The sequence below is a fragment of the Notothenia rossii genome (assembly GCF_949606895.1).
Source record: "Notothenia rossii genome assembly, chromosome: 9".
Taxonomy (NCBI): domain Eukaryota; kingdom Metazoa; phylum Chordata; class Actinopteri; order Perciformes; family Nototheniidae; genus Notothenia; species Notothenia rossii.
This window is the reverse complement of record NC_136907.1, coordinates 40,026,608-40,039,621: the sequence shown is the minus strand read 5'-3', so window position 1 is coordinate 40,039,621 and position 13,014 is coordinate 40,026,608. Positions and strand designations below refer to the sequence as shown.

General features: G+C 40.1%; 1 protein-coding gene across 1 annotated transcript in view; it reads left to right on the top strand.

Annotated features, from left to right (window-relative positions):
* LOC307017955 (epidermal retinol dehydrogenase 2-like) overlaps window positions 1-12,186 on the top strand; it is an 89,291-nt gene extending 77,105 nt beyond the window's left edge. The window contains exon 7 of the mRNA XM_079647939.1: window positions 10,581-12,186. Coding sequence (XP_079504065.1) covers window positions 10,581-10,680 — 100 coding nt within the window. The 3' untranslated portion in view covers window positions 10,681-12,186. The remainder of the gene's footprint in view (window positions 1-10,580) is intronic.
* Window positions 12,187-13,014: the final 828 nt, after the last annotated feature.

Here is a 13,014-nt window from a genome sequence, read left to right as displayed (position 1 = left end):
GGCGGGTCTTCGCGGAATGCGGGTGGGAAAAATGTGTGTTTAAAAAAAAAAAAGTCAGAGCGAGAGTTAACAGCTCATCTAGTTGCATCTGTACTGTAGCTAGCAGCCTAGTTTCACCTACCGGGGACCCCGGGGCGGCATGGGGTGGCAACTGCCACCCTAAAAATAGGCCTTGCCACCCAGTTGGCAGCTTTGTTTTGAAAGAAAAGTTGTGGCTCATCGGACATTTATGAGAGAACGTCTCTAATGTCCGAGTGCAAGTGAATGCAGCACAAGACACACGTCTTGTAACGCACGTCAACCCATGGCGCGAGCGTTGAAATATGATTGGCGGCGATTTCATTTGAACGGTACGGCGCAAAACGAGAAGCATTCGGACCATAGACTGATTCGGACCTAAGTACTGAAGGAATGAGGTATTTGCGGTCTACAATGACAGAGAAGAGACTGTCAAGTTTGGCTGTACATTGAATCAATGGCTGTTCATTGAATCAAAATGCACTAAAGCTTTGGATCTTACTAATTTGGTGAGGCGTTTTGCTGAACAAAATGGTAATCGCGGCATTCAGCTGTAATAGACATGATGCTCTGCTCACGGGATGAGCATACAAAACTGTTAAGATGATGACCTTACGAGTTTTTTCTTTGTGGGGGTCTGCCCCCAAAAAACTGTTCTAAGTCCTGAGAAAGTCAAATAAGACGGTGTGTAAAACTACACTGCCCAGCCAAAAAAAAGTAACCACTTTTTTTTAACTAGGCCAGTAGGTAAGGACTTTCCACTGGATAATAACTGAAGTATAAAATAATGCATGACTGAAGTGATGGAGACCATGTTTGAAGGCAAACAAAAAGAGGAAATGACAGGTCAAATAAAGCAAATCCCCCTCTCAGATTCCACAGCAACCAGAAGAACATAAATACTGGCTGGTGATTTGATTAATCAGCTTTGTGATGGAATACAAAATGCACAGTGCATTTCCTTAGCTGTGGATGAGTCCACTGGCACCACTGACAATGCTCAGTTGCTGGTGTTTGTGAGTTTTTATGATGAGGCAAAGGGGGAGTTTGTTGAAGATGAGTTGGGCCTGACGAACCTCAGTGGACACACAAGGGGGCAAGACACTTATAAAGCAATGATGGGAATGCTGAATGAAAGAGGGTGCGGCTGCCTTTATTCATAACTGTGCAGCTCTGCGACTCTGAGGGATCAAGCACAGACGCAATAACAATGAAAACTGCTGCACACAGATTATTTTTGTTTTTGCAACCTCGTGTTAAGAATCTTGTTGCAATTGTTTAAAATGTTGAATGACCGTAATCATCGGACCTTTGTCTTATTAAAAACATTTTTTTGGACCTTTAACATTTGTATTTGAGTACCCCTGGCGTATAGTAATCATAGATAACACGGCAGGGTCCGTTACAGTTTGTTTTCATCTGATTTCAAATAAACAAAGTCTTGAAGCTTGTAACAGCATAATTACAAGCGGAGAACGGAGTAACTTTACGTCAAAGCAGGCATAACAACAGCCGGTGTTTCTCGTGAGTGTTTTCCCCGGGAAACTAACACAATACACACAAACGCAAAAATACACAAACACACACACACACACACACACACACACTCGCGACACACACACACTCGCGAGCTTCCCCCAGACCAGTAATACAAACGAAAATATGTTTCCTCCGTTAGAAAGCTAGGAATATCCTCTTTCCAACAGTGTATAACTCAAAATGTGTCTTCGGGTCAATGTGACTGATTTCGATGGAGCAAGTTTACGCACGAAAAATACTACCAGTACAAAATACATTGCTTTTATGTGCTTCATCCTCTGAAAACCACAGGATGGCGACTGTCGCAAATACCGACATAGGTACGCTCCTTTTTATTATTGTCACCTGCATAAGCAATTATCCCACATCGAGTTCGCTAACGTTACTAGCTTAAACAAACGTAACATGCAACGTTAGCCTAATCCAAAATGCTCTACTACGGCTTACCTTTCATATTGCTCGTCAGCGCAGACTCTCCCATCGCGAATAATTGAAATTCTTTGTGGCAAACTGTGCAGAAGGCGAATCGTTGGGTTGATCCTCGTTTTAGCCACAGCTTGTATTTCTTTTCGGATAGCCAACGCTCGTTAAAACAGCAACCTCCTGGCATACTGTCATTCTCTCATTAGAATGCCCAGGTCACACAAAATAAAACACTTGCAGGTCGCGCGCATAGCGCGGGAAGGCCGGAGCGGAGCTGTTTTATGTAGAAGCGAAGCAACTAAGCGCGCTCCGACTTCTTTATTTTCTTTTAATCTAAAAAGCGAACTATTCAGTCAGACAGCAATTTATTGTAAAAGTAAAGCATTTACAATTTCAAGCACTTTATCTCAAATCCAAGCACCATTCCCAAAATTCAAGCACTTTTCAAGTCATGAAAACACCTCGTAAAAATTCAAGCATTTTCAAGGATTTCAAGCACCCGTACGAACCCTGACCTCCTCTGGCCATCGGCTAGTCCACTTCCCTGCAGCTCAGCCACTGTCCTGTGAAGTGCTCTGAGGCTGCAACAACAGCGCAGGAAGATATCTGTGATTACTATACCTGCATTTTCTTCCGCATTGAAAAGGAGATGAATAGATTAATAAAACAACAGACTAGTTGTGGGAACAACAACCCAGAGCCCATCTAAAGTGGACCATAAACAAATGTATTCACATGCAGAGCTTGAGTACAGTCAGACAGCAGAAAAAACAGAGCCACAACATTAGAAGTAAATCAACAGGCTGCTATGTATCCCAGTGTTTATGACGGTCCTTCATACACAACACAGGCCTCCAGCTGCCTTTTTACAGCAACAGCAGCAGGCGTCACTTTTATGGAGACACTGTGGGTCTTTATGGCAGGAGGGATCAGGCTACAGCCACCTTATGAAGCATGAAAATGGTTCAATAAGGAGCTGCTCTCAGCTGGAGCACAGTCACACATGCTCACCACGGGTATGATGGGATTTCATTGCTCATTTATGTGCAGGTACATGCATAAACCAGCTGGAAAATGAAGAATACAATTATTTAGGACAGTTACTGCTCATGTCCAGAAAATTTAATTCAGCCATTAGAATGAGCACTTTTAACGATACCCAGTAAATATACCAGCTTTAGTTCTCTTGTTTCATGGTTATCTACAGAATGGCCAAGCATCATGGGAGGGTATTGTCAGTTAAAGGTACACTCGGCTTTAACAGTTTATTAATCAATGTTGGTATCGTGGTAGCTTTTACATTAACTTTTGTTTAGCTAACACTTTTATAAATAGGTGCAATCCACAATGAGGATACAAACTCAGAACAACAAGAGTCCTGCAAAGACATTAGCTTTCAATAAGCCAAACCATTTTAAGTGCAACATGTGTTTTAGGAGCAATGGAAACAGGTGGGTTCTACAGTGAATATTACGTTTGAAAAGATCATTCTTTAAACAGAAAGGCACAAACAAACTGAGGACATTACATTTACTGTATTGGATCCAGTGGTTTTGGAGCTTTTCCCATAGCGGGTCCTCAATTCATGAAATGTAAAAGTGGGTGTTGATTATTTCCGCTGTGGTCTGTACATAAATCCAACAGCCTAGTGCATAGTTCAGTAACAGACGGGCCGGATCCGGACCCAGACGCCGACCTATATAGACCCGGACCTGATACATTAATAGGGGATTTCAATTTTGGTGGGGCGATTCTATTTTAACCGCCGCTGACAGGAGGCGAAAGAGACGAGTGAGCGACATAGGGAGAGAAACACAGAAGAAGAGACGAGAGCGCGGCAGAGAGAAGCGGAGAGGAAAGTGAGGCCCAATCCCAAACCACTCCCTCGACCCTACCCCTCCGTCACGGAGTGAACTCCGTCTGTAGCCACACTCGTAGCTCAACGAGGCTCCCTCCTGTCAGATGGAGGGAGTAAATACAGCGGTAAGCTTTGGGACAAACTCCCCTCTCTCCGGCAGAAACAGGAAATGCCGTAACTGTCTTTAACAACGGTTTCAAATCAGCATCTCTTTGACAAAAAATGTAAATGAATAACTCAAATAAAACTCCAAACATCTTTAACTGTGTTACTTTTTGTAAAGCTCTTTTAGTTTGAAACCTGATGTTTATAAGCTTCTTAGTTTTTGCAATAGTCTGTAAATATACACAACTTTATAATAAAATGCACACATTTACCTTTTTCTAGACTAAACACAGGTATGATCCTAAGTTAAAAACATATGAGGTTATCATGAGGTTGTTAACATCGCAGTTTATCAGTGGCTGTTTGCTGGAACTACTTGTTAACAGCGTGTTTCCTGACAGACACACACAGCGTTGAGTCAGGTCAGGTCGAGACCAGTCTCAAGTCAGCACCGCTGCAGACTCGCTGTTTGAGGGCTTGATAGCCCACTCCCCCTCCACACCGCTCAACACTCGTTGGTTTGGAACAGCCCTCAATATGGCGGACCCTCCCCGTGAACGCGCAAACGGAGGGGTAGGGGTAGGGTGTCGGGGGCGGTTTGGGAATGGGCCTTAGTGAAGAGAAGAGTTAGCGATACAGGGAGAGAAGTGGAGAGGAGAGTGAACAGGCGTGTTAGCGGCAGACAGGGAGAGACAAATAATTACACATGGCACTCTCCAAGAAAAGGAAAGTGGACAGTGAGAACAGAGCTTTGAACCCTGAGTGGACTCATTCATGTTCATCCTGCCCACTGGGAGCACAGAACCAGTGTGTCTCATTTGTTCAGAGACCTTGGCGCTCATTAAAAGTGACAAAACGCCACTATGAGACAAAACACAAAGGGCAATGTAAGAGGGAAAGAAAGAGAAACTTTAAAACTGTTCAATTGTTATGATGTGTAAAGACTGATATTGTTCTACAATAGTCTGAAACTGTTAAGTCATGATGTGAAACGGAAGAAACAAAGAAAAAGAGAAACTCAAGCTGCTGCTACACTTTCTTTTATTTATCTAAAATTAAGCACTTTTAAGATGCACATATTTTCAAAAGCTATTTTATTTATTTTCTCTATTTTATTTGTAAATGTAGCCAGAGAGGAACATTACACATATCCACAGTATTTACTGTATATCTGTATTTAGTTCAATGTTAATTGACAATAAATATTGTTGTTTTTGAATTGTACTTTCTTTCTTTGATTGGCAGTCAGTTGTTGATTACATGCAGACGTTGATAAAGCTACAGGCTACTTCAAAATATATCACACTATTCATAAAGCTAGTTAGACATTTTGAAGCTCCGGACCTTTGCATGGGGAGATTTTCTCTAATTGGACCTCGTTGAATTTTAGTTGAATACCCCTGCTCTAGTGAAACCGAGAGGATACTAAGTCTGCTCCTGGTGTGACACGTTCTTCATGGCAGGAGAATAATCTTTATTAGACATTTGGCAAATTGTGTTACAAAAAGAGATGATCTAAGAAGGTCTGAGATGATCTTTAACAAATCAACTATCTAGACACTCAATTGTATTTCCTTTTTTTTTAGTAAGTTACATTTGAGTTAGTTAAACATGGAATTATTATTTTCCTTTGGACTTCCAGCCCTTTGAGTCCATCTCCAAATGTCCATGTCACCAGGTAGCATCAAGATGCTTTCTCTTTCTGAATGACTTCAGGTTGAATGGTTCATTTGATGTAGGTTCTGGTGGTGTATGGTTCATGCACATCTGTGGTTTCATGTGCATACAAATCACCCAGCTTCAATACAAAAATAACAGACCTCTACTAGAGACTAAATCTTAAAAAGGAACCTTTCTTTTTAGCTTCCTTCACTACATGTATTAAAGTGTGATATAAATCAGTTGAACACCCTTTAACTGCTCTTCCTTTACTGAATGACCTCATGAGTGTTTTAAAGGAAATTCAGAGCTAGAAGAACACTAGTTGCAGTTGTAACAACTTTGTTAAAATATTACACGCTGACATATGACATATATTAGACATGTAGGGTGATGTGTCTTTCCCGAGGACACAGCGGCATGTGGACTGCAGTGGTGGGTTAGGGTTACCTAGGTGGGTTCAATCCCACCAGGGAAGAAAGGTGGGATTGAACCTGCTTCCTTGGTCCCCTGATCTGAAGATCAGCACACTAAACCACTGAGCCACAGCGGTACACTGACAGTTGCAATATGGTTTTCGGAGTTAAGTTTAGAAGAAGTTTAGAAGTCCACCTTTTAAATCATTTTCGATACCTACAGTAAAATACAATGCCCTTTTATGAGGTACCTTCTGCCAAATATCCACCTGCCAGTCTGTGTGGATGTTTAATATGATGATGCTTGAGCGCATTTGCAGACGTTTGGACAGTGAAGACAATGAATATACCTTACAGGTCTCTGCTATTACCAATGGTGGCTATACAACAAATCAGCAATTCTTGTATTTGATTTGTTGAATAATCTAAGGTGTAGGTGTCCCTTAAAACAAAAAAAATGACTGTACCCAGTTTTTATTTGTGTCGTGGTTTTTACTCATAACACTTTTGTTTTACCTGAATGCCAAGCATCAGTCAACATAACAATTGGTAATACTCATGCTGTCTAAATTAGATAAGGAGTTTGAGGAGGGATAAGCTCGCTGTTTATGACGTGGACTGCTTAGTTAGATTTGGAAAAAAATTGGTTAGGGTGTGGTTTAGCTGAAATGATCTGAAAAGCCATTTTAACTGGTTCAGTTCTGCCAGAGAGGAACGATGGCGCTTATCTTCGGTTTAACGGAGTAAAGTGGGGTAGTGAGTGGAGTGGACATGATACTAACCTCACTGCTTTTAAGGATTATTGATTAGTAAGAGTGCTTCTTGTGAGGATGTAATGCACTTACCAGTCTGCTGATGGAAGTGTTGCCAAGGAGCTGTAGTTTGAATGGCAAACAGGGAGGGGAGAACACACATGTGCAATGTGAAGTTATAACTCATAGTAGGATACTGATACTAGAATTGTATTAGTAGTTTTAGTATTACCAATACATTTTATTAAATTCCAGGATTCTGGACACCCAGTTTGATACCCTGGTGAAAAACAAAACAATAATTCCCATCTCCTAAACAAACACCTACTGTATGTATACCCTCTGCTTAGGGTCTTTATATACGGTGTTCTGAATCCCTCTCTAATATCTATTATACTTTGCTGTGAAAACATTTATTTTCAACAACTGGATTAATTACATTTCCGGCAAAACTACATTTTTAACATGACATTTAACGTCACTAATGCACTTTTAGAAAGAGTTCTAAAACATCATAATGTTACTCATCATAAAGTTAGCTGTTAGCTCCTGAATTTAGCAAAGCAGTACTTTTCTGCCCTCCTGCAGCTAACAGCTAATGTTAGCTAGCTTTCCTCCTGCCAAATTCATCAAAATCACATTGTTCATAATGTAGCATTATCAGGGGGAAAAGGTAGTACAAGGTGATCTCTGATCTATTCAGAAAGAAAAGATTAGCATACCTCACAGACGGATGTGACAGGTTGAGACAATCATGGCCAATAACATTCAATTATTTAATCCTCATTAAACTGCAACGTGCAGCATTTCAAATATGAAATAATGATGAATATAAAGGGTGTTCCCTCTCCTGTAGTGTGTTCTATATTGTAGCTTTTAGTGTATGTAAATGCCCTGTGTTCCCTCCAGAGGGGGTTTCTCTACTACACACTGGGCTCTGGTTTCAGACAGAGGGTGAAAAGAGGTGCTGCAGCACAAGGCAATACAACAACAAAAAATAAGCTTTTTCAACGTTAAAGCTCTGAGACATGTCACAGTAGAGGCCCTTAATACAAATATGAACCTGAAAAGGAGCATAATAGGGCCCTTTTTAGGATTTTCGGATGGGTGAAGTCTTAATAACAGGAATAGGGTTGGTGCCTACATTTCCCATAACGCAGCAGTAGCAGTAGTGTGAATGACTCCCATCACTTGACCAAGGTGATAAAAGAGGAGCATTGTATTGATCCCTCAGTGCTCCGAGGTCTTTCTGCAGTCTTCTGTCCTCCTTCCCTCCTTTCTCTGGTCCATTTGTCTCAGAACGGAGCTATTATTGAATATTTATAAATGATTCTCATTAGAAAGATTTTCCTCTCTGGAACACGGCTCACACAAATGGAGATAGCGCTTTTCCTGTCCCCTCTGCTGGCTTTACATAAAAGCCTTTGTATTCCGTCTTTAATAACGCGTTGTTGTATTATCCAGCCGTGTATGTGCTCCGTCTTCGGAGACAAAAGAGTAATTGTTAGTCACCGAGAAGCTGCTAACACAAATCTTTTTTACAAGGAATGCAGGAGGCATTCTGGCTCTAATGATTTTACATTAGTACAAATATGTTGTTCAATTAGATAAATGTATATTTATTTCTGGCTTTAAATGGGTTATCCAGAAATATAGCATTCCTCCATAGCATTAGGGGTCATCCTGATTTATCTTTTCTTATTTATGCTATTGTAAACCAAAATCCCATGATCAGCTCTGCCATAAGACGGCACACTGCACAACAACAGATAGATTGTTACTTGTGTCGTTGAACGGGTTAGAGGTAAAACAAAATTCACCATTTAAGCATTTTGTGTTCCGGTACTTGAACATCACCTTCCATAATGACAGTAATATATGGGATCATTTTGGTGGAGCAACTTACAAATTGTACCTTTCTGACAAATACATCCAATGATCCCGTGTCTAGACTAAGAGCTTCATTGAACTACTAATGAAATATATCAATCTTACCAGGGCTATTTCTCTATTGAGGGACTTGAAGCTTATAAATAAGACATCACATTAAATCAAAAGAAATGCAGCACGGAATCATACATATAAATCTAAGTGATAAAGAAATAAATAGATGAACCCATGCATAGTAAGCGCTGTGGATAACCTGAGGTACAGTGACTCTTCGGTCAGAGTGCAGATTATTAAGACCACCTCTCAAACCACATGTCTAATAAATCCTCCTCGTGGAGCTTCACTGTTCCTGCTGCGTCTCACTGGGTATTTTAGCAGGCTGTAGTTTGGCTGCTGTATTGAGTGGTACAGAAAGATGTTTCCATTACTTCGACCCTATTAGTGTGTCTCTGAATAATACTGCAGGTCTTCTGCGGTAATTCTGCAGGTCTCCCTTGAAAAAGAGATCTATGATCTCAAGGGACCAATCTGATTAAATAAAGGTTTGAAATGAAATGAAATGAATACATGCTTTATTGGTTTGACTTTGAGTGGGAAGTATTTTTACAAAGAGATGCAGCTAATTGGCGACCTGTGCCTTTGTTCTGTCTGTCAGACATGTATCCATACAACATATAGGTGTGCACATATAGGTGTACACTATAGTGCAGTGATGACACATTTTCGTAGGACGACCTGGAAGAAAATATGCCCTATATTACACTTTTAAGGGAGATGAAAAAAACCGAAATGAAAATTGGGGCGAACTGGTTAGTTTCTCCTACTTTCTTATTCGAATGAGAAAGTTACCGGTGTGCAAAAGTGTAAGTGGAGCACACAGGAGACCACCATTTCATTGCATACTGTTATGTTTAGGTGTTGACATGACAGTGCTTATATTACTTGAGATGTATTTCAAACTCGGACTTCCGTATAAGAGCATTTTGTCCAGGGGTATGAAGCTATTTGTTTAAGCACCAGATCGGCAAAACAGGAGAGTCTGTAAACCAGTCTGCCTTGATCTATGAATTCATGTCTGTGACTCTCACAGTATCTGCTGCCCACAGCTGTTTTATAGAAGGAAAACGTCACCAGCATCAGCTGCAAAGAGTCAACTGTGTTTACCTTAATTAGAACAGCTAAAGAGCGACCGCAGGCTGCTACGTTTTAACCACACACACCTCTACACACACACACACACCTACACACACACACCTCTACACACATCACACTGCTCGATTACTAGTTTTATGAAGAAGAGGTCCGGTCACCAAGGCTCATTATGTGTTTCTGCTGTGCTCCACTCTGTGTTCAGAAGTGGGGTATTTACTGACGTACTGTATGTTATGTCCTAGAACAAAACGTCAACATCTCTTCAGCTTGTGTTAACCACAGATCTTATTTCAGGCTTCTAACCAAAAACGTGTTCAAAAAACCTTTGACTTCGGTTTGAGGGAAGTGCTAAATGTTGAATTTGAAACTGATGTTCAAGTAAAAAAGTTGTGTTCAATCTATACTCATTCCTTTCCCTCTGCATAAAAATGTGTCTGCAGCACATAGAAAGTCTGGGCACATACCATAATTGATCATCCCTTTAACATGTTGCTTTAAGAGAATCCGTTGAAACAGCGAACACAGAGCTAGGGAATGTGTTGCTTTATTGTTGGAATAATTACATGAAATGGAACCACATTAAATATAAATGCCTATGGATTGAGGTCAATACAGAACATTCCCCACTACTGTACATGATTAATATATTTAACATAAACTAGACTTGATCTTCTTTGAGGTGCTTCTTACGTTGGTTTAATATCCATACCCCACTCCTCACCTGAACTAAAGGGAGAGCTAACAGACATTTCCTTTGTTTCTCCGTAGCCTCCTCCCTGTGAAGCAGGGCATCATGCTGGGCCAATACCTGGGAGCCTTCAGCCTCATGGACCACTTCACGGGACGCGCCATCAAAAAGCAGGAGTGACCGAGGGGAGAGGACGATATGAAGCTAAGAGACATGGAAACATTACAGGCATCAAAGCCAATTTAATCTTAATGGTCCCAGTGTATGAAGTAATAGAGGTGAGGGCAGAACATAATGCTGATCCTCTCATTTCAATTAAACAGTATATCTCACTGTATAATCCAGCTTGTAAGCTCTCATATCCTTAACGTACTTTTTTTTAATGTATATATAATTGGTGAAATTCAAATGTAATCTTATGAACAGTTTGTATTTGATTAGTGCTCAGAAGTTTCAGGCAGCCAGTGTCCTTATACAACTCCTAGACATGTGACAGCAAGTCATAAAGACAGGAAACATGGGTCCAAAGTCAAGTGTGATGTTTTCTAAAATCCCCATACCTGCTGTGTACGTAGTGCTACAGCTCTGGTGGAAACAACACAGATGTTTCTTCTTCTGCTGTCAGAGAAGCAAGTCAGTGTACTAATGACTATAAAGTACACTGCTCTAATAATTGTAGAAAGGGCTCATTATCTCTTACAATTCGAAGAAATACGCATAAATACAAAGATCCAGCATTAATAAAATGCAACCTCTATCACTAGTATGTGCTGAGAACAAGTGACATCTAAAGTTTAAGTGTACAAATATCAATATATACTTATTACGCAGACATTTAATCTGGTATAATGCCATATGAGCGCATTTGTGAACGTTTAGAGTTTAAATGTTCATCTGGCTCAGTGTTTGCAGTCTAAATCCTTTCACCTTAAAAAGCAATTGCTCTTACTCAGGAACAGCGGACCCTGCCTCAGGATTTAAATGTGATACCCTTGATATATCTTCACCTTGTAAAAAGGGGACACATCTTCAACTCCTTTATTCCCGTCCATCTTTAATCCTTTATTCGCAATTTGCTAGCAGCGCATTAGCATGCTACAGCTAGCCGCAGAGTGTGGAGCCCCCTCTGCTATTCTTATTCTTTCCATTCATTCATGAAAGCCTGGTAAGCACAGAATGTGAACACACTGTCAAACCACTAACCTTGCTAGTGCTTCATATACATATATAACTATATATGTAACAGTATGGTGCGTGTGTGTAGTCAGGAAGTGTGTGTTGGTACAGTACAGGTCTCACAATGAAGTAATTGTTTTGAAGAACATGCATGTTTTTTGCACCTAAAAAAGTCCTTATTGCCACATTAATGCTCCTATCAAAACAAGTATATTGTAACGATTATAATACTTATATGTATCATGAATCAACCGTTGTTTTAATCAAACAATGTGTCATATTTAATATGTAACAGTAGCTTTTATATTGAACAACCTGTGTAAAGTCATCCTAGCTGTTGATGACATTGAAGTTATTGAAATGAAGAATGCACCTGTTGCCTTAATCATGCTAACACTGAAGGACATGAGATGTCAAAGAGATGCATTAAAAAGAAGGTTTGAAGTCAGAACCATCCCTCAGCTTGAATGTTTTGTGAATTATTATCAATAAATAACCATTTGTACGTTGTATTTCTGTTTCGAGTCTTCTGTTCAGCATTATACTTCCCACAGTTCCAGCACATTACACATGACAAGCGTTAACAGAATGCTTCTGTGATTGTTATTAATTAGTCATTGAATTTTACCATTTCATAGCCTAGGCATACAATTACCAAAACGTTGTCTTTGATTAAGACTTTTTTTACAGCCTATTATAGCGCAGAGCATTACACACTTCATACCGTATTGGAATACAATGTATTTTGTTTGTGTAAAAAAGTCAGAAAGCGGATTAATGAGTTCTGTGTGTTAAACTTGAAATTAGATCATGACAATGCTAAGGTAAAACAATAAGTCTTAAGATATGGTTTAAAGGTGTTTTCATTGACATGCCTTCGGTGTTTCTGGCAGACTATTCCACAGGGCGGAACCAAGGACCCTCACCTGTAGCGGTCTGTCCTCACACGTCAGAGGACCTGAGGGGTCATGTCTGACGAGTGTTCAGGTGCTAGTCCATGGAGTGATTTGAAAATGGTCAGATAAATCCTAAACCATTGTAAACTGAGAAAATGACATACACACTATTGTAGTATCTCAACAATCAATGTCATCATTGACTGCATTGGAAGCAGAGCTTAAATCTAAAAATACTAATATTCAGAGTTTCATGTGTACATATTCAGTTACAGGCAATTCTCAACTTTAACTTGCATCAAAAGTAAACCAAGGTCTCTTCAAATGAAAATAAATGTTGCAATAAAGCAGAGAGGATATTTATTCACCGTTCAAATCATACAAGATAACAGCAGCATGTGTAGCTACATTCAGTAGCTAGCGTAGCAAAAAACTGCTAACG